Source organism: Electrophorus electricus, chromosome 12, assembly GCF_013358815.1.
Source record: "Electrophorus electricus isolate fEleEle1 chromosome 12, fEleEle1.pri, whole genome shotgun sequence".
Taxonomy (NCBI): Eukaryota; Metazoa; Chordata; class Actinopteri; order Gymnotiformes; family Gymnotidae; genus Electrophorus; species Electrophorus electricus.
In genome coordinates, this window is record NC_049546.1 from 11,886,296 (window position 1) to 11,909,398 (window position 23,103).

General features: G+C 42.4%; 1 protein-coding gene across 1 annotated transcript in view; it reads left to right on the forward strand.

Moving 5' to 3' along the window:
* The first annotated feature begins 494 nt into the window (after positions 1-494).
* The window catches only part of LOC113574187 (ephrin-B1-like), a 40,717-nt gene continuing 18,108 nt past the window's right edge, over positions 495-23,103 (forward strand). Inside the window, exons 1-2 of the mRNA XM_027004937.2 lie at positions 495-1,518; positions 20,120-20,397. Coding sequence (XP_026860738.2) covers positions 1,403-1,518; positions 20,120-20,397 — 394 coding nt within the window. The 5' untranslated portion in view covers positions 495-1,402. The remainder of the gene's footprint in view (positions 1,519-20,119; positions 20,398-23,103) is intronic.

Sequence of the window (23,103 nt, forward strand, 5' to 3'; positions counted from 1 at the left end):
GCCTGAAATAATTTTTTTTTTTTTGTGTGTGTGTCCTATGTGTGTTGAAATATCACTCTTTATTTTGGAGTGAACTGTTCCAGTCTTTGGGGCCACAGCACTGCACAGTTTAGTCTTTTTTCTGGTCTAGCATGTCTGATTCATCTCATCAGCTAAGTATCATGCGCTTCACAAGGCATACTAGAGAGCTGACTTATGCAGTACTGGATTACTCCGCTTCTGTGTTGATCCTGGCTAGAAACTCCTCTTCTCTGAGAAATGCTATGAGCTTTAGGATCTTATAAACAGACCTACGCAGCATAATTACATTACAGTGATAAACTCTTTTTTAGCATCTAATCTGAATCTAATTTTGTTTTAGATTTCAGAGTACTGCACGTGTAATAGCTGGAGGTTTGTCTACATGTTTGTCTCGATGCATTTCCAATGTGAGGATAACGTCGATATTGGATTGGCCTATGATTGGTTGGGTAGCTATTGGGTTGTCCCAGGCTTTCGGGAGCATCAAATTACAGTAGCAGTTTTGCGCGAGGAGTGGCGCAATCTACGAGATCCCAGTAATGCGTGCTGACTGGGAACACTTTACACACGGGGAGGGACGAGCGCGACGGGGCGAAGAACTCCTACTTTTTTCCGGAGCCCCCTGCATGGCGATTTGGAAGTTGCAGGCGTTCTCATCAGCCTTTGAGTGAATGAACCTGCGGCTGCTGACCGTTGTCAACACTCGGATACAGAGTTTGAAGTCTCACGTTGTACGAGGAGATGACCGCGAGGAAGCAGTACTACTGAAAACATTTACCCAGGAACTGTGCTGCGTCGAGAAAACAGCACACAAGGAGCAGTCGTTCCTAGACGAAGTACCTTGAGTTGCAATACGTAAAATGAGTTCCGATGAATTATTTGGACGTATGGACAAACCAGTTATTTGTGATGTATAGCAGCGACAGCTCGAAATCCAATTTTTCTAATAAGGAGCCGTGAGAACAGTGGGCAGAACGATTCTGCGGGGTTATTTAATCTTTGAATATTAGACCGGCAATTCCTATTCCAGAAATAGCTGTTAAACCACGTATAGAATTTGCCACAGGCGATTAAAGGAACTTGGCGAAACGGATTTCTCAGTCTGAAGCCACAGGTTTATTGGAATAACACATTTACGAACCGTTTGTCGTGCAGCCTACGTTGACATTTGGGCACTGGGATATACTTCACACAAGATCAGACTGATTTTGCGGTTCAATCAAGGACACGTTCTGTAAAAGAAAGTGCAAAAGTAGTGGCAGAAAGGGATATGTATCCTATATCGGTCGCACATGCTCCTGATTGAATTTCTAAATTGAAACTGTTTATTTGCCAAGCGCCAAATTCATCATTTTGAATATCGCCTCGCGCAGTATTGGCAATGGCTAGACACGGATGCTGGAAATATTGCATCTGGATTTGTGTCATCATATGCAAGTTTACATTACCATTAGCCAAGTCCCTGGATACCATAATTTGGAACTCACAAAATCCCAAGTAAGTATTGCTTCCCTTGTCGATGTCTTTTGCTTGCAAACAATTCTTCAAACTAGACATGCAGTACACCTCGTTGCACAGAGGCAACGACATCTCTCCCTTGCATCAGTGCGCACGTTTGTTGAGTTAAAGAACTTTCTGAAGGGCAGTGCCTTCGAAGACATGTCAAGTGTCTGGAGGGATTAATTCAGCCAACTGAACCAATGGCTCAGGAAAAGATTCCCACGACCATCGTTAAATGCATTATTTGCGTAAGGCCGGGGCCTAGTCATAAATGACCTCGACAAATCGGTTATTGTTTTTTGAAGGCTTATATGTGTTTCAGCCTGATTAATGTATGTATGTGCCGTGCAGTGAGGAAAATCACAGGCATAATTTAAAATTGGAAATTCGATTGTTCTGTGTTTCAAACACACACAAAAAAGAGCACTGCTTGTTTTTCCACAAATATATATGTAATTGAGGTGTTTTTTTTTGTTATAACAATAGTTGTTAATTTGTGGCAATATAATAGAAATCATAATTTTAGAAATTAGAAATCTCTCTCTGTGTGTGTGTGTGTGTGTGTGTGTGTGTGTGTGTGTGTGTGTGTGTGTGTGTGGTGGGGGTGCTGTGTGTGTCCCTCTCTCTCCCTTCATTATGGCAGTTACCAGCTGTGTTGGCATATCTTTACTGGTTTAAATATGTAGTAAGTAGAAGTAAATTTATTCTATCCATTTATTCTAGTAATGAAGGCACTTGTGATATTTATTAAGTTAATAATTTTTCCTTGATTTTCCTTTATTCCACAATTTTATCAGAAACAATTTATTTTCTAAATGGACCTAAATGTTTTGTATTCCAAACCTGAGGTTTATTACTTGACATGAGTGATGTTAAACTGTGCAATTATTTTTGCTGTTTACTTATTTCAAGCTTTAAGGTTTAGAGTTCAGAGTTATATGATTTTGTTACTGAAAGTTAGTCAAAAACTGACTTTCTTCAGGAGTTTAGCGATTGTTGCCAAAAAATTGTCTAATTTGATTGTGACTAAGGGGCACTCTTGTGCTTTCTCACTGCGGTTAACAAAGTGTTGCTCCACAAAAGTTTTGCATTTGTCAACTTGTTTGTGTCTGGTGGTTGTGTTTGCCCACTTCAGAGCTGCCTTCTGTCAGTTTGCTGCATTAAGCTCTGTGTCTTGCGCATTTTATTTAAATCATATGCTTGCCTGCTCTTTCTATGGACCTGATAGCCCAAGTTGCTGTCCAGATGTATTAATAATGGTGTGTTTTGAACTGCGACTTTGTGCACTGGCGGTTCTGTTTCATTGTTGGCCTGTCATCATCAGTAGGTAGAGAGGTGACCGAGCACAAATCTCTCAAACTTCTCTGAGAGCACTTACAGTTTTCTGTTTGCATGACCATGGTGCTGTTTCTTTTTTATTTAAGACCTGGCCTGTGTGTCCCACCTTAAAAAAGAATAAATCAAGCATACAGAATATTAAAATAAATTTTAGATGGGAGATCTCTCTCACGATGGACTGTATCAGATATCCAAAATTGCATGCCAGCAGGTCTTACAAACAAGTCTATGAATGTTACATTTTAATATAAATTATTAATACATAGCAGGATATGAAAGCTGGTTAAGTTGTGTAAATTATAAATCAATTTGCGAGCATTATTATTTCTACTCTCAATTTAGGAGTATTTGAAAAATAGACATCATCACTAGTCTTTTAAAAGGTGCGATCAGTATTTAGACAAAAGTCCCTTTTTAGCAAAGGAGTGCCATGCGTCTGTTTGTCTCAGGCTGTTTTGTTCATGAGTGTAGTGTGAGTAAAGTTGTGCAAGTTCTCCTCATGAATCCAGTAGCGGTTTATGATGCAAAGCCTGTGCATGCAAACACAAGCTTAGAAGTTCACTGAATTTGTTGGTTCCAAGTTGATCATGCACATATAGAACAGTAGTTTACCAAGCTACTTTGGTATTGTACTGCCTTTTTGCAAGGATTAGTCAGGCTGTCTCCATGTGCAGACAGTACCTTCAAAGTCGTCCTGTAGTCAATTAGCAATATGTATCTAGAGCTATGCAATAAATATTTAAACATAATATATTTGAGAAATAGAATCAAAGATGATGCTGGGTTGGGTCTTTTAGAAGACCATTAAATTGCAATACTGTCTTCTGGTATAGTATTTTTTTTTAGCACTGTGTGCTTTAAACCTTTTAATTTACCCCTGTAAATTAATAAAAAATGGCAGAATTCAAGATTTAGTATATAATAATTCAGATATATTCAAGTAATTATATAATAATAATTCAATTATATAATAATAAATAATACTTCAAACAATTCAGAATTATTTATGTGTTTGTTTGTTTGTTTGTTTGGTTTGTTTGTTTAGTTGGAAATGCGTGTTGACGAGTGTTATCTCATGGCTGATGTGAGGTTGTAGGGGATCGATAAGGGAATCGACTTCTTGCCGTGTTTGCAGTTGGCAGTCAGATATGTTTATCATTTAATCTTTTTTTACTTCTGCATTAAAGTGTTGAATGGTTGTTGTTTAAAGAGTTTTTAACACTTTATTACCTGACTCATGGAATATTTAGTTATTAAAAACGTGATCAGCAACATCATAATTAAAATAATAACAAAGCAAACAAAAACAAACAAGCAAAAAAAGGTTTTAAAAAAAACCCACTAAAGCTGTTCAGTATTTAATACTAAATCCTGTAAAACCTTTTGTGGTAGAAACCTAATATATGGTCTTGCTTTGCACAAATCTGTTTCGGAAACAAATACATTTGGCATGGGTCAAATAGAATCCGACAAGTCATCTTGGGTTTGTTATTTTTTAGAATACTTGTCTACTTTAGCCACTACTCCAAACATTTTTCATGTCTTACTTATTTGGTACTATGAAATGCAAACCAGTAGAAGTTCTGATTAATAATTCTACTTGGACAACCACTAGAAATGGTTTGCCTTTTCTTTGAAAGGTTGAAAACATTATGTTTAGATGGTAGCATAAATCAATTTGTATCCTTTTTTTTTTTTTTACACATATGTGCCAATGCACCAATAAGTACAAGTATTCCATAATACAAATGACAGTCTCATTAAAAATGCATATAATGTATTCAGGCACGATTCACATAGGCTTTTGAAATAAATCAGCCAGCACCATTGTTAACGTTAAAGTTTGAGTATATGGAGTGTATAGTGCCCATAAAGAATTCATTGTTTTTACTCAGTTGTGGTGGCTGCCCTGCCCTCAGGGCTGGTCAGTATCTCTAGATAACATAAAGAAAAGTATCTGATGTCTCGTCTAGATTTACGGTGCTTTGGATCCTATTGCCTGGTTTGGAGACCACTGCTACTCAGGCTAATAAATTAGTCCTGCCATCCCCTTCCTTGCTGGGAACAATAACAATGCAATCTTACACAGCAGTCCCCAACAGGCCATGAATTATGAGAGTGAGGACAGCGAATAGGCACAGACCAGTTGGGTTTCTCTATGCTTGCAGTTTGTTTTTATGGATTTTTGTTCAGATAACACAGCAACCCCTGTATTCCCAAAAGCAGAGACTTGCTCATTTAATTTTAACCCCACACCTTCAAATAAATGGAAATGTTTCAAGGCGTCTGAATTGACAGGGGAGGCAAGAGAACTTTAAAATTAGCAAGTGTTAAATGAAGGGGCAAGCTGTAGACTGCTTCCATTTTTTCTTAAAAGAAAGTTTTGTGTTTTAGTTTAAAAACCTTAAATCCACATGGATATCATTAACAGTTTAATTATCAGTGTTATTTTGATGGAAAGGAGTAGCAGAAGGCTGTCATTTGTATTTCATAAGCAGCAGCTTCTTAAAGTTTGCAGATGCCATACTCAGCCTGGGAGGTGTACCTTTTCCAGTTTGCAGTCTTGTGAGTTAAATGTGAGACTTAGTTTGGGGGGGAGGTTTGTTTGTTTTTTTAGTGCTAACCCAAGACTATAAGTGTGTGGGTTGTTGTTTATTTGCGCCGCCCCCCCCCCCCCCCCCCCCCCCAAGAAGAGTAAGGAAAGGAAAAATATATGACAGGCAGCACTTTCAAAACTGCATCTGGTAGGCTTCTTTTTTGGAACTTCCATCACATACACTGCTGTTTGAGGACACCTCTACTTCCGTGTCTTTATTCAACACAGGCTGTACACAACCCCAGCAAACAGAAATGCCAATAGCTGCCTCTGTTCCAGGAACTCATTTTTCTCCACCTCAAAGTGCCCTCAAGTCGTCCTCCTTCTCTTGTCTTCCTGCTCTCGCCCAGTGTGGCTTCAGTGTATTGTTCACTAAATTGTGAGTTGCCGATAGTTAACATATTAAAGTAAGTTGCAGAGGGGCTGTCCTAAAATTTCCCAAGATGTTCCTGTTATCAGTGACAGTCTCAGGCCAGGTTGGATCTGCTCCAGCTGTTACAGCTTGCTGGTGAGCTGGGAGAAATATGCTTTGTGGTGTGAAGTTTCATGGAAACTGTTTTTGTTCTGCCGTAGTCCTTCGCACTGTGCCCCCTCTTCCCATGCCCATGGCTCTGATCACGTTTCCCACTGATACAGATCTCATTACAAAGAGCAGGGACTTCTCAGGACTACTTAGGCCAGGGAAAAATGGTGAAGTGAAGCAGGCCATTCTGCAAGCAGCAGGCAAACTGTTATTCCACTTATAGTAAGCAACTGGTCTGGCTGGTTTTAGAGAGCCCATATCGGGGGCTATCTCGGACAGCTGCGTCTGTGATAACAGTCATCTGTCTTGGGTACCTCAGTACACAGGAGTCTTCGTTGAGACCAGGAAGACCTTCTGTGAGGCAATGTCATTTCCATGTGTTTTTCCTCAGCCGGTGAAACTGGTTTATGTCCACTTGAAATCCCATTATTTCACAATAAATGTTCATTCGGGGTATTTGTCTGGTAACATCATTACCTGCCAGCTTCTGTTACTACCACTTTTGGCACAGGTGGTCACAGTTGGAACGAAACAGTTTTAAAAATGGATGCTGAGCACTAGAGCTGTGAGGGCAAGTGTTACCATGTGGCGAGGCTGAACTCCAAAGTGGAATATGACCGTTCTCTAGTTCAGCCCCACAAAACACTTCGCATGTGATGTAGGACGTCGAAGTGGCAGGGGCAGAAACTACAGGCCTTAGATGTACTTGGAGTGCCTTTTTGTTGTCTGGTACTGTTTTGGTTTTGTTTAGTTTTTTTTTTTTTCAAATTCCGTTTGCAGTGTCGGCTCCAAACCTCCGAGACAGTGGCAGCAATTTAAATGAGACTCGGCCCCGAGGCCGTTTCACACGGCAGAAAAAAGAACGTTTGCTTGCAGGAAACAGCCTTCAACAGTGGACGTGCAAATTAGAGGCCTGGCAGAGCGCAGTGGCTGGTGCGAACGCAGAGAAGGCCCTCGACTCCGGGTAACACGGGCCGTCAGGCTCTCCCCTCTGCTCCCAGGCCAGAGATTATTTCCATGTGTCAGGCGCAGGGGGAGAAAGGGAGAGTGAGTAGAAGAAGAAGGGGAATGAGAGGAACAACGGAGCAGAGGAAGGGGGCGGAGGGATGTGTGTGCAAAAGAGGGAGAGCGTCATGAGATCATTGCGCTGTGGCACGGTTCCGAGTGGATGGGGCCGTGGAACGGATGGATGTGACAGGCATTTCAAAACCCATTAGAACCCACTTCTGGGTCCAGATCTAATTGAATAGATGATACCATTCCTGCTGAGTGGACTCCTCGGTAAGTGTGTCACCACACCAGATGGACTATCGTTTACAATCCTCAATATTAATTATAAAACAGTCTTAATCCATTCACTGTATAAAGACAGAAGAAATGGAAACCATTAGGCATGCTTGGAAATAGCAGCGTGTAATCCTTGGATTTTATCACTACTAGTGGTGCTGGGCAGATAGGGAAAACTACAAATTTTTATCTTTTTTGTCCATTTATCTGTTTTAAGGACTTTATTCTCTGTTGGGACTGTATGTCAGCTGTATGTTTGATTTATTTGGATTTCTTGTTTCTTCCTTTGTCCCCTGCACCCTCTACAGCCCAATGCCCCCACCTTATATTACCACTCTTTGGGCCAGACATCACAAAACGTAGTGTGTTTCTGTGCATCTCTTGGCTTGAGGTGGGGTGGGGGCTGTGGACTTCTTTTCCCCCATTAACCCATTCTGCCAGAACTTGAAGGCCCCTGTTCAGTCATTTCAATGCAAACTCCCAGCATGAAATGGTGCTCAGTCCACAGTGGTGAGTTAAGAAAGGGCTGGATGAAAAGTCATGCTGTTAACGTCCCTGCTCAGCTCTCAGGATCAGTGGGCCTCCAGACTCGAAGCTGTGTGGCAGCTGTGACCGCCTGCTTCAATCGTTTCACTATAGGAGGCCACAACTGGGCCCTGCACATTCTCCCCCTTTCACGCTATAGAAATCTCAAAAGAAATTCCAAACTATATCCAGAAAACCTCACTTTTTTCCAATGCCAGATATGTGTGCATTTCCATAGTTTACAAAATTGCTGAAAGCTTGAAGAGTACTTTGCCAAAGTGTTCTGCAAGTTTACTTCCTGTCATCTAACTTTTCTCTTCATAAACAATTTACAGTGCAGTTAACTTGTTCAAGTTGTTCTTCCCCTAAAACCCTAAAGTATGTTTGTAAAGACATTATCCACATTTTGCTAATAATTGGATACTATACGCAGCAGAAACGTGCTGAATACAACATGGATTTTATCATAATACTATATGCATTGTCTTTTAATTGAATTTGTCTTTAAGCTGAGGGAGGTGGGTCATAAGCCAGAGGGATTTGAGGCACCCTAATTAAATTAATTTGATTGCTGCCTTGATTGATGGAGTCAAATGCTTGCAAATTTCCCAATTTTTTCCCCCCAACAGAGATGCATCAGTCAACACACAAATCATACAATGGGCATCTGCAATCAATCAAAAAGGTGCACTCATGTCTGTGTGCATCTGATTGGAGAACGCGCAAGCCTGGGGTCAGAGATCAGGAGACGTCTTGCAAATCTGCAAGTCCAACTGTGGCGTCAGATATTAAAAAACCCTCCCAAATTTAATCTGTTTCTAAGTGTTAAATCCAGTGTAAATCCAGCTAACCTAGCGTGTGATTTTTGCGTGATCAGCCCTTTCATGTGATCAAGGCCCATCAATGCTGTGTGATTCTGGGGATGCCTATGAAGATGTCACTGTCATGGGTTGCTTTAGCATGCAGGGAGAGGTAGATGTTCCAGTGAGTCCATTTTGGCAGTGCATGTGTAACTCCGCCTGCCCCTCCCCTGCATTTGAAACGGTTGGGGAGCTGCTTTTTCCAACTCGCCGTCAGTAACTTATGTTAAATATTCAGCAGTATTTATTAAAAGTTGCGAGGAGGAAGCTGCTTCATCTTAGTGTCATATGTTTTCTGTTACCGTCCAAGTTTATGTTTTCTGCATGTTTAACGATTAAATTCTTATGTCTGAAGGTTTTCAGTCATCTGGGTCATTGAATTGTCTATTTCAGACCTGATGAAGCCCATCTGATGCACAGCAAAACACTGTTGAGATTATACCACAACTACAGCCTCCTTGACTTACCACTACCAGACATCAAATCCTTATGTTATGTCAAAATCCAATACACAGAGGAAGATATGGGCTTTTGGAGAAAATAGACAGACATTTCAGATTTATTTTTCAAAGTAGCCAAATGAGTAAATCTTTGACTGTGGGGCAATGGGAGAAAAGCATGATTCTGGAGCAATAAGGGGACACTGAGATGGTCGAGGGCTTGTTTTGGCATCATCAGTAATCCATCTGCCACACTTCTGAGACCATCACACTGGCCACATCAAAGTCATTGTGAAAAAGGCTATTGGAGCGGGTGAGGATGGCATCCTCAGTGTGCATCTTGGCTGGCTGGCGTGTTTGGGTTTTCCCCTGGCCTCACCTGCTGCGAGCTCATCCAGAGCCCCAGCCTTAATCTGCTTGCAGGCAATCGGTACTGCTGTCACTCACCCCCCCACATACACTCCACCCCATCAGTCCCTGAGCCCCCAGCCCTATTGTGATTCTCCTCTGAATGGCCTCTGACTCGGGAAAATTAGACATTTCTTCTGGCGCTCTTGCCAAAATGTCTCCTGCCCCAGACTCTGATTATTTTGGATACCTGTCCCTTGGGGCAATTTCTGCATTGCTGGTCCAGACATTCATTCCTCTCTGATTTTTTTTCCTGTGTTTTCCCCTTTTGCTTTTTTTGCCATTATGATTGCGGTTATAAATATTTGATCGTACAATCTCTTGTGCATTTTGGGAGAACTGGTGCTTTCTCGAATGCCACTGTCTTATACATATTAAAAAGAGGAGCCACCTGCTTGGAATGGTATGATCCATAACTCCTTCTGAAAGTGGCTATCCAGAAGATGGGTGCCATTGAGAAGCAGGGGCTCCTCCATGACTGTGCTGGCTCAGATTATACTACCAAATAATGCATATGGATTACTTCAAAGCTCAATGGGGTGGGAAGGCTAAATGGGGGGTAAATCACTCCCCTAGCCATGGAGGGCTACTCCACACCCACTTGCGCCTTTTTTCGAAAGCAATCAGCTGCCTTCGCCCATCCACTATGTGACATGGGGAGCATGAAGTGGGCCAAATATTCTGGCCGGCGTGTTGCTTGTCTGAACATGGGTTCCTCTCACCAGTCGGGCAACTTTGAATGACACGCTTCCAGAGGCTGTGTGCTGTGACGCAGGCCCAGCTGTACCCTCAATTGCGGGAGGGCAGGGGGGCCAGAGGGGCGGAAGTGTCAGCTGCGGCCGGCTCTGCCGAAGTTTAAAGCCAAGTGCAACTTACAGATGGCTTCAATAATGGTAATATAGCATCTCTATTAACCTAACATAGCTCTTGTTTTTCCAAAGCCTTGTGTAGCTTCCTTAAAAAAGTGAGTGACAAGGCTTTTGTGAGCAGAAAAACATACCAGTGCTGTGGAGATTTGTGACAATTATGCTGACTGATTATGCTGATATGCATTCATTCTCTTGTTTTTATGTTTTCCCGTTATCTATTAGTTACTGTGTACATTTTTTAAACAGTTTTTCAACTCACTTCTATCTTTATATGTACATTCTTTGTTATATGCTATTATATAATCCAGGGACAATGTGCTAAAATATGGTTTGGAATTTATCATGTGAAAACAATATTGACCTGAGGCTGTTAGAGATGCCCCCCCCCCCCCCCCTTGTGAAAGCACACAGTATACTTCTACTTCCAAATCACAATTGACCGTCACATGGCTGATCCCAGCATGTGCTGCTATTAAATAGTCTTGCATTGATTGAAATGTATCTTGAATAACACATGATGCTGTTTCCAAGAGCCTCATTCAGTGAAGCTTCCTTGGAAACATTCATACAGTCATGAAACCACGGCAGCGCTATGTTCAGCCAGGCATGCCATTTGGACTCTCTTTCTGCCAAACAACATTTATTGGCCCAGCTCTGTCTTTTTCTGTACTCTCCACGGTCGTCTTAAGCTGTGAAAGTTCGCTTGTTGTAAATTTGCCCAAATACATCTTTTTGGGTTCCGTGGCCATGCCTTATTCTGCCTTTATCTTTCCTCTGAGGATTAATTGGAAATCTTTTGCTTTTTTGGGTGTTGGAGACATTTAGTATTCAGTGCCAATGAATGAAGCACCCATTAAATACTCATTATCTGAGACTTGTAACAAAGGGGAAGAACAAATTGGTTCATAGAGAATTTATGTTTTCTCAGATTTGTTCTTGGTGATGAAAGCTTTTTCTATTCGTCATTACTGGGGGAAAATGCAAGCACTCAACAAAGAGCAAAAATTCAGAAAAGAAACAAGTTCTGGCTAAGCATTCAAAATTCTTTTGTTAAGTAATATAAACCTTGGGCCAAAGTACATTTTAAATGTAATGCCTAGACTCACTAGAATTGTTTGTGTCAACCTATCTGTCAACAGTCTGAAATGCAGTGTAATTCCTGGCACCAAGACAGCATCAGTACAAAAGATGATGTACAGTGGTGACAATTACATGATATGAAGTATTGTCTCATCAGCCAATCCACGAGAGAGTTAAATCCCTTCCCTGAAAAATCAGAATTCCTCTGCAGTTCATTTTCTTGAGCCCCATAACCATGGCCGTGCCCCATAACAGCAGGGGTTTCAAGACATACAGAGATGTCTTTAACTATGGCAGGCAGCCACGCCACTCATTATTCATATGCAATTTTCCTGCTTTCTGAGCACTGTCACATTCAGGGACTCAAAACAAATAAAGAATCTGACACAGAAGGTCAATGTAATCATAAAGCCATCGCTTAAAATTTCATGTCCGAATTTCATCAATCCAAATTTATGTGATGTGATGATTTCTAAAATGAACATATATTAGACACATATATCTTTATGATTGATGCCCATGGCTGTGAGCCTGTCTTGTCATGGAAATGTGTACGATGTTTATTGCCAGTTTTTCCTCATTTATATTTCCCAAACTCTTTGAGTCATCTGAATTTGCCTATAAGAGGCCCACAAAAAAGAGAATATAACAGATGGCCTTGCATATAATTTACCCCTGTCATTTAACCAGTGAAATTGAGTTTGTCACCGGTTTTACTGGTAATCTGCTTAATTAATTATTTTACTGAATATTCCTCAGAGAGCTGTGTGGTTGTCCGTTCAGTGCACTTGAGGCGGGAGCTGAGTCAGAAATGGAGTGGGGACCTGCTAAAACATGCTCAGCACCAGGTGTTGGCCTGGAAGCTGCAGGATTGTTGGGAAATATGATCTCTCTCGGAAAAGCTGGAAGACTCATTAACCTCATATCACGCTAATCTCCACGCTAATTCATTTTGTCCTCTGAGCTTGTGTATTAATATCCTCTCCATTCTTTCCTTTTGGGATATTGCATGGTATCCATGGCAATGATTGTGTGTCATTTTCTAGCCAGGAAAGTGATATCCCGAAGGAGAGCACTGTCTGTTTCTTGGCTGTCCGGACATGTTGACGGGTTGATTAGAATTGCAAATTTGCCTTTTTTTTGCTTTTATTGTGTGGACAACGTTGCAGACAATCAAGCGAATCAAAGCTCACCATTAGAGAGATGAGCCTTCACAGTTGGCCTCTCAAGCTCTTCAAATTGTGGGGCTGTACATCATAAATGCTTCCTATATTTGCATCACTTTGTCTCGATTTGCCCGCATTTATTGTGCATGGGGGTTTGCCATTGGAGAAGACAGCAGATCAGTGCACGAGACAGCTGGATCACTCACTAAATTTAGAGCACCCTCAATCATCTCAAGTATTCACTGCAGAATAATGTGGCTGAACAATATTAAACATGCCTCATCATAATGAAAGGCTAGGGCAGGCACGCATGAGCTGGAGGATCTAAGGGATTTACCACACGTTGTAAAAATGACAAGCGTTCACACTCATTTCTCTACCATCCAAGATTTACATAAACTTTTTTTTCATAGATTTACATCCGTTCGAATCATAGATTTACTGACAGGTTGCAGAGAAGGGCTATTGTGGAAAGCCATTTAGGTTTCATTTTAAAAATGTTAATATTTTAACACTGAAAAAGGCCTTGATTTAATCCCTTTTAAGAGTAGTGACAGCTGTGCAGAATTTACACCATTCCACTTCTAAAGTAGCCACTACTTTCAAAGTGGTCACAGGCAGACTTAGGATAAGTCCAAGTGATGACATGCAAAACCAGTGACTGCCTGAGCAAGACAAGCATATAACAAACAGATTGCCAAAAAGGAATCGATTCTTCCTCGCTTCACTGTAACCGTCAGATGCCGTACTTGTCTCGTTTTGTTCCTGGCCACTAGTGCATGCTTCCCTGCACGGGAATTTCCCTGAGGTCATGTGTGTTCCCAAAACATGTTGCTTTATTGCTAGCTGAAACATGCTTGTGGGAAACCTGTGGTGAAGGGAGGTGGGGTGGGGGTGGTGGAAGGGATTAAACTATACCAGTAGATCTGTTTAATCATGTTCCAGAGGCAAAAATGGGTGCTGAGAAAGTGGGATTTTGCTAAAACAAGCTTATTGTGGGATTCAGACGTTTTCGACGACATTAAATATTCATTAGGTGCAGATTAAAAAAAGCATCTTGGACTGGTTTTTCATCGTGAAGGTCAGTTAGCGTGTGCCGGGATGCCAGAACAGCTTGAAGTGCAGGCTTTGGTGTCACCTATCATTATCAAGAGCGAACGTTTTAATTAATGTTTGCCCATAATTTCTTTTAACAGTCCCCAGATTCACTTTTATGGCTTTGTTTAACTTGCCTTAACTCCTAAACTCTTGTTTATTGAGAAAGCTAGCCTTGTGGCCCTTGAGGGAAGCAGGGAAAAATGCTGAATTGTACTGTGTGTATATTCCCTAATTGATGAGAATTAGAACACAGCACTTTTGTCAGCTTTTTTGTACTCGCCTAGAAAGTGCTAGCACAGACAATGCACAGACACAACACAATGGGTAAAGATAACAGGCATTTGTTTGCTGTTTTGTTTCTTTGGATGCTGCTTCAGAAATGATCCAAAATGTGCAAATTACTTACTTTAGCCTATCACACACTGGGTGCCCTCTACTATCAATCCTAGCCCTGCCCCCCATGGGAGAAATGTAATAAATGCCATTTGGCAAAGGGATACATAATAAATATTGGGGCTCATAGTCCCTCACCCTCCGTCTTGTATGGTTTTGTCTCCCCTTCTGACACATGAACAATGGAAGTGATTTGAACTTTGGGGCATGCTATCTTTTACTTTGTGTTTGCAGAAGATTCAATTCAAAGTGTCAAAGCTGAGGTGTCCCTCCCAAGATTTATTACCCCCTTTCTTTTGTTCTCAGACATTTTTGGTATGATTCCAGTATGCTGGTTTTGATAGTCAGTGGTATTATGTTGGCATCTGTTAAAAGCATTATTGTATATGTTACACACATCCATGAAAAATTGTTGCAACTTTCTTTTGAGTTTTTGGAATTTCCTTCAGCTTGTAACCAGAGAGGTCATGCCTAGATGGCTCAAAGGTGTTAGGACAACTCTGCATAAAAAGATTTTCAAAACTTCAGTCCATTCTTATTAGTAGTGGAAAAGTGTGCTTTCGTTCACAGCTTTAATATGACAGGTGGCATTTTTCAGGCACCCTGCTGTTCTCATACAGTAGCACCTCCCAGACTTTTTTAAACATCCTGTCAGTCATAAGAAAAAAAGAAGGGGACTTGCTGTCATCCGCTGGGGACAAGGAGTAATTCTTTCTCTCTGCTTCCTCCTCTGTGCGATATTGCTCTTATTAGAATGTGCCTTGCCATCCAATTCAGGGGGCCAGGGGAATCCAGTCAAGGACCATCATTCCCAAGAGCTCTCTGGCATCCGATGGCTTTTTGACGCCGAGTGGTTCTTGGCCCGCGCCGGCCCAGCTTGGCTGCCGCAAGCCCAGCGCCTGCAGCAGGGATCTTTACAGACCATGAAGAGTCCATCTGTGGCTGCGTTTTCTTCCATGATGGAAGGCAGCTGGCCCGGCCACGGCCACTCAGGCTGGTGGAGCGAGGGGAGAAGAAAGAGTCTTCTGTGTCTCTGGTTCTCGGGCCGGCTCGAGCCCGTGCCTAAATACCACCCAAACCTGACCCACATTCTGCTCTAAGCTATAATTTTCTCCTTAGCCTGCAACGCTTGGAGAATCAGTAGGGAATCTTGAGCAAACTTAAGGATATGTGAGTACGCCGTGTCATGCCACTTGATACCGGGTGGGGGGGGGGTATCTGTATAATCATCGACAGCGACACCCTGCCTCTCTTTCCCTCCCTCTCCAAGAACACAGTGGCCACCACATCTGCTGGAAGTCAGTTCTCCATTTGCGTCTTTGCAGCAGGGATCAGCCTGTGATCGTGATTAAAGGCATGTGCAGTGCTATTCTCTTTGAGCCCGCTGAAATTGGTCGTGCCGGATCTGATTTGCTCTGCCTTCTTCCGTCTTCCCGGATCGAACAGATTGTCTGTTTTGCGGAGGGTGTGATGGTTCACACTCACAAAGCCACCCAAAGCTATGAATAATGTGTGGGGGTGGGTATGCTCGCCCCTGTCTGTTCGCTGCTGACATCTTCATTCCTCGCTGATAACTTGTGTGGTTTTCGCAGGGGGGGTTTAAACTGGAGCTTCTGTTAGTGCATTTCAGGTCCAATAAGCTAGCTCAATGCTTTCTTGCACTCACACATGCAAAGTGTGTGTTCCTTTGTCAGTACCCATTTACCATTTGTGAAAAACCCCACATATTCATATGATCTCTTCATAAAATGAGACTGAAAACTTGAAACACTGAAACTTGAAATATAGTAATAGTTTTTTAAACACATTGGTAGCTATTGAAACTAATACACATCCATGTCCTGAAGATGTGGCTGCATGTTACATATGATGTTACATATGCTGATTTGTTAGCAGCAGTAATCATTAGGTTAAATGTCCTGTTCACTGGTTAACAGTGTGAGAGGGCGAGTGGCAGGACAGTGTTGCAGCGTTTGTTCTAGGACTTTGCCTGAGTATATCAAGACCTTACATGTGACTTCAAAAGAACCGAATAAAAATACTCCCTGATTACCTTACAGACTCCAAAAAGGTCTGTGCCATGCCAGTAAGCTGACGCCCCAGGAATCAACGTTATCTGACAGAGTCAGTGTTTTGTCTCTCTCACTATTTCTATTTTGCTTGGCAGACACAGCTTTTAGCTCAGCCATCAAGAAATGGTGGGAACTCCACTTTCAGAGTGCTTACACTGAGCAAGAAACCTTTCCTATTTCACTGGAGCTCGGCAAAGAAAAAAACAAGGCCAGAGCTCAAGGAGCACCGTGGCAGTAAACGCGTGACCCGTGCCATGTGTAGGCCCGCACTGTCTGAGGTTTCTGCGACAACACGCCGGTCGCCTCTGGGAGCCAGTGGGCCTGTGAATTGGGCTTTTCAGGCCATGGCCTGGCTTTCGTGGTCACAGCGCATGCCCCAGCATCTGAGTCCTCTTGGCCTCGGGAACGTGGGCATGCTCTTCGGCATTGTTTAAACTTCACCAGGCCATACTGTTTGACAAAGACATGAGCATGCTGTTCTAATTTCCATTCGCATATGCCATGAGGGAGAGCTCCAAACAGAGCTGAACTGTTCAGAAATTTCCAAGGAGCATATTGGCCTTGGAAAATGGCGATAAATGGCCGCTGTAGACTTTCAGCATAAAACGACAATGTCAGGCATTCAGAGAGGGCTAAAGGATTGGCTAACTCGTGAAGTAGTGTGGATGAGCAATTTTATTTCAACAAAACCTTTAGTTGCAGAGACAAACTGTGTGAAATCCATATCTTTTTCACTTTTGTTCATAATTTGACACACTTGAACTTCGGAAACCATTTTTGGGCTGTGATTGAATGAGTGCCTGTGGATAAAATGATAATGTGAATAAAAGCTACATTTTTACATACTACCCTCACTACTGCAGACAGAAGGGAAAATGGGGTACCTGACTTTCCATACAGGATCATTGGAGGCAAATTAGCATTTGGGGTGGGGGGTGGGATTTAATTGAAATATGATCCATGCTTTTCCGTTTCATTCAGAGAAATCAATTTAACACAATTTGCCTCCTATGAACCTTCCCATTGAGCAGCGTGGCAGGCTTGCCAGTGGTTGTCCAAGGCTCATGAAACAGGATTTGGATCCGGCCTTTCCTCATAGTCAGCAAGGGGCTCATTCGGTGTGTTATAACTGGGTTTGGCTGAGGAGCTGAGGCAGGCCCTGTCTGGCTCCCCAGCCTGTTCCAGCACCCTGCCGTTCTTTTGTACCAGTGCTTGAGCGTAGGGGTGCTTTCAGGCTGGGCTGGAGCATGGGACGAGGGAGTGCCAAATCATGTGCCTATATTCTTTCTTGGAATGTCTGAAGGGGAGGTGTGGAGGACTAGGAATTGGGGTTCTCACAGAGAAGCTTTTTTTTGCAGACCTCCCCCTCACCTCCTTTTTAAAGAAGCTGTAGTGCATTGAGGGGGAACTGAAAAAAATGCCAGTTAGGTACGCCATGGATATTAGCAGCTGATACAAAGATAAAAGATATAAAACTGCTTTAAAGGGAACCTGATGGTGTAGAGTGAAAAAAGTACATCTTCCCTGTTTTCTTTCCTTTATCCCTCATCTGTTGTTTAAAATCTGTTGCTTCAGGAGGGGATTATTACAAAATTTTACTGCTTTCTCACACTCGGACCCTCTCTTGGCTGTGCTCTCCTACTCATAAACCAGTTATTCAGGGAGAAATCCAATGACTCAATCATCCTTGTTATACCAACAGCTATTACTCAGTCAGTTGGACATTAACAGGCCTTTGATAAGTGATTAACTAGAGGAGAATTTTTAACTTTATACTCCATTCCTCCACAAGAAATGCCGTATGTGCACCCTCGTGTGCCATGTGCACCATGCGGTCGAGCTTAACCCACACAACTGTAACCGTTTCAGAAAGGTATGGAAACAGACAGAGTGGCATGCACTTTCTGTGGTTAACTTTAGCTCCCCATTTTGGATGCTGGCAGTAATTACTGTTGCCAAATGGAAGGCTTTTAAAAACTGGGGTAAACACTAATTGCTGCCCTAGTTCCTTTACACCGGTTAGCTCACATCTGCGACAGCATTTCCAGCCTTCGGTCTGAGCCAGAACCTCATTATCCATTGCATTTAACAAAGGCCTGGGAAGCCCAGATTCCAGGAGCAGGCGGAGGCAAGGGGATGATTTATCAATTAATCAAAAAAGGCGCTTGTTCTCCTGTTACGAATGCTGGCTGTGGTAAATAGACGTTTTGTTTGACCCTATTTTAGTGAATACTTCTGCAAATGTAATTTTAAGTGCAGTTGCGAGAGTCGAACTGCAGTAACTGTGTCCCATTGCTTATAATAACAGCACTTAAGAAATCCAGTCTGTTTTCATTCTCTTTTAAATCCAGTGAAAAACGTAACTTGTGTGTTGTTAAATTTAAAGGCTGAATTTGTGCAAGTGTGAAAGAGATTTGGGGTAGGGGGTTGAGGACATGGGGTGTGAGGTGGTCAACAACAAAGCCCAGTGTTGCCATGGCAACTTGTTTATGCCTCACTGGTGCATCTTGTAAATCCAATTAGAAGAAGATTGAGGCCTTGTCTTTTTGGACATAAATGGGCTCACAAGTGATAACTAGGCAAATAGTTGGAGTGGTTAGGACAAAGGACCCCTCATTCCTCGTATCTCTTTGAATTAATGCCCCCCTCCCCCTTAGCACCAGACAATAAATGCGAATCAGTGGTTTTCCATTTCCAAGAAGTTGTTCTTGCCTGTTGGCATATTACTCATATATGCCATTTCTTTCACCACATACTTTGCAATGGGATTTTTTCACATTTTGTATGAGGGTCCCATTCCATTTCGAAAGGCAAAAAGCAGCAGCTGCTGAAAGCTCTAATCCTGTAATGGTGATTATTATTATTTTTTTGCGAGAGTTCATTAAAATTCTGACTCTTTTACATCTCCATTTCACACAGCAGTGCACGATAGCACTGTGTCTGTGCTGACAGCCTGTTGTACATATTCAGCTCATGATGCCGTATTTGTGTTAGCCCATGTTCATCTGGGTCAGTTAGAGAAAACCCTGACCACACATGCCATACTTGCATCATTCACACCAATGACAATGGACAGGGGTGCAGAGTATGTAGGCTTGGCTTGGCAAGGCTGAGTGGAGACACATGAGATAAATTAATGTACTATACCTGTCAATATACAGGTAAATTAGGTTTTGTTCAGAAATATTTCTGGGAGTGGCTATTTTTATAAAGATTTTTTAAAATTGTTTTGTCACAATGGTTTCAATTCCTTCAAATTTCCTGTGTTTTTTGCTCATTTACCAAGCGTGTCAGTAATACTGTTGGGCACTATAAATATTTATTAATCTTATTAAGTAAGGACTATCATGTCACATAAGAAACTATGAAAATTGGGAAAAAAAACAACAGCAACAACAACTTTAGGTTTATAGCTTTTATGGTGTATAGCAGAAAACATGTAAGGAAGGTCTGTCTGGGTTAATCATTTCTGTTGATTCTGAACTCTCTAGACATTTACACCAATAAGAAGTCCACAACAGTGATTTCCCATGTCTGTACAGAATCAAACCAGACTTCATCAGCTGTTTTATACCAGACTGGGCTTTAGACTTTAGAGTACGCCTAATACTCTAGTAGTTCATGCTATAGAAAAACTGAATTGAAAAGTTACTGTCTGCTGGATGAGTATATTTTAAAAAAGACAAACAAAAGATATTTGTAACCTCAAGTGCCAGAACAGAGAATGTATGAAACAGAAAATGTGTGAGGGTCATGCTGAGTGGAACCAGTCCACTAATACCAGTCCACATGCATTAATGTTAGGCATGTCAATGTGCATATCTGAGTAAGGCTTTAATGTTTGGACACAATGTTTATATTTTGTACTATTAACTATTAAAAGCAGTTTTTAGATTTGGATTTTACAAAAATGAGATTTTTATATATTTCTTTCATAATCCAGGTTCCAGAGTGGTAAAGGCCTGGTGATCTATCCTGATATTGGAGACAAGATGGATATTATCTGTCCCAAGGCAGATGCCAGCCAGCTGTATGAGTACTACAAGCTGTACCTGGTAAAGAAGGAACAGGTGGAATCCTGCAGCACTGTCCTGGACCCATACGTTCTGGTGACCTGCAATAAGCCTGAGAAGGACATCAAATTCACCATCAAGTTCCAGGAATTCAGCCCCAACTACATGGGCCTGGAGTTCAAGAAGAACAAAGACTACTACATCACGTGTAAGCATGTACTTTTTTCTTATCATTGCATCGGTATTACAGACCTAAGATCTTACATTCTCAGAGAAGCCTGCTACCAGACAGCCTTACATGTGGGCCAGTCCACAATTATTGCTGTTGTTTCTGTTAGTAGAATTTTTTTTTTTTTTTGCAGGGAAGGGAGGAGCAGTATATTTGACATATTTTTGCACATGGGTGTCTAGTGTTGATGAAGAATACTGGGATGCAGAAGTTGCACTTTCAGAGGGATTGGGGGTTATTTTTGCCCACATTGCACAGATAGTGACACACATCATCTATCTTTTACATAATGGATGTGCTTGTGCATTCATGTAAGCACAACCATGGCCTTAATGAGCATTGGGGAGCGGGAACACAGAAAGTAGAGGCATTTTCCTAACCTATTTGTTTCTCTTGGAAAAAGTGGAGCAAACTGTGGGTAAAAATGGCTGTTATATAAAGACAAGTTTTTTGATTTCGCTTAGGAATCTAGGCAAAAGACCCATTTGCTAGCATGTCTCTTTCTTAGTAGTTCTTGGTTTGTTCTTAGTTCTGTCTAGTTCTCTCTCATTCTGTCTCTCTTTTTCACTCAAACACATACACAAGCATACAAACACACACCCTGTCTCAGTTTCTTTGACCATATGAGAAGAGGGTCACTGTTCTCATGAATGACATTCTCCTCTGTTTGCACCACTTGAGATGAGTATGGGGTTGGGGAGGGGATAGGTGAAGTTAAGGAAAAAAACAAAACAAATACCAAATGGTGTGAATGTCTGCAGGTCCCCGTCTCGCCTGCCTTTGCCATCCCTCCTGCCCGCCATTCAGTAACCTGCCCCATTAGCCCTGGTCTCTGGGCTCCATCTGCTTGGACTCTCTGCTTACTCAGGGACTCCAGGGGTCAGTGGGTCCCAGTGGGAGGCCGGACAGTGATAACCCCCTGATCTAAATTCAAGCCCTGCTGCCATTTGGTGGTCAGGGAGACCACCAGGTCCAGGTCAACACCCTGGCGGCTTAGACAACAAAAACATGGCTGATGGCCCATACCGGCACCGAGCCCTGCTGAAGTCGTTAAACTCATTTGAAGACTGTAATTGTACTGCCCCCCACCTCCACCCCCACACACTCGCCCGTTTGTGTTAGTATCTGGCTGGGCCTGCCTTGTGTTGTGTTAACTTATGATTTCTTTTTTATATTTTTATTTTTTCACTTTTTTTGGGTACAAGAAAGATGCCTTATTGTCAAGGCTTTTTCTCTCCTAACATCCTCCGGGAGGGCTCTCACTGCAGTCAGATGGCCATTGATTTCCTGTGGTGGCATGGGCGGACAAGCATGATGCACAGTGACAGCTGCCACTCCTGCTGAACCTCTGGAGCATAGCCTACCGCACTGTTATTATTATTATTATTATTATTATTATTATTATTATTTTCCTCTATCCTCCCGCATGGAACATCCTGTCAACCAAAGGCTGCTGCTGCCTTCCCACTAATGCATTGTGTTGGGGGAGGGAGTTGTGGCGAATACTCCAAAAGGGAGCTGGGTAAGAGCACCAGGCCTGGGGAAAAAAAAGAAAGGAAGTGGGAGAGGGGTCAATGTTAAAAGCGCCAACAGAATGGCAGATGAGAGAATGTAATATGGCCTCAAATAAGCACGTACCTGAAGATGTGCAGATAGCAACAATAGGCAGTGGAGCAGGCTTTACTCCACTCAGGTGAGGGCGTTGACTATTCCTTACAGCCCATGTGCTCCCCTGTTTCATACAGGCCATGAAAGTAGATATTCTATATGCATTTTCAGCCTTCCCTGAAGGTTTCATTTGTTGTGTCCGCGGCAGCAGCCTGTGGAAAAAATTCTGAAAAAGGAGGACCCTAAAATCGTGAACACTCCATTGTTTTCTGTTGTTTTATTGTCTGTCATGGACATGCGCGAGAATGGCTTCTGTGGCCATAGGAGCCTGGAACCGCAGAGTCATCTGGCATTCATTTACTCTGTGTCATTTAAAGTCATCTCGATATTTGAGAAGAGGCCAGTTGTCCCCCACATTAGGCTTCACACTCATCTTATTCTAGCACTTTGCCTGCCCCCACCTCAGTTAGCGTATGTTAATGGCTCTCACTTGCCAAACTCTGTTGAAGCAGAGTAATCAGCAGCCTCGCCATTTCCATTCACTAGCTTCCTGCTTTAGCAAGCGTGTGTGCCTCATCTTTTGGCTTCATTATGGTGAGTTGTGCTCCATTGCTGCCCCAAGGCAGTGTGATATGGGCTGAAATCAATGCCTTTCTCTCTCAGGCGAAGACAGGTGTTTTGTTTGTGACTTTCCTGCTGCCAGGTGGGGTAGATTTATGTTTTATAATGTTGTTTAGCACCTTGTCATGAGGGATATGAGGGCAGAAGCTGAGAGAGTGCAAGAAGTCTGCCTGCCACGGACTGGAGATGCCAGGTTAAGCCACTGGGACATCTTCCTCTTCTGGCTAGTGGGTTCCTCCCGTATGCCCTCCAATATGCCAAGAGACATTTTAGATGCCTTTCATCGGCAGCCAAACCCTTAACTCCAATCACAGCTTGAAGCCTTCTCCGATTTGGTTGTTTCAGTGTTACAAACAGGGCTTTGTCCTCCTCATGCTTTGATTTCTCAGGGACATTCTCCAGACCATCTGCCAAAAGAAGCAAAAAGAAAAAAAAACAAAAAAACAAAAACTGCAA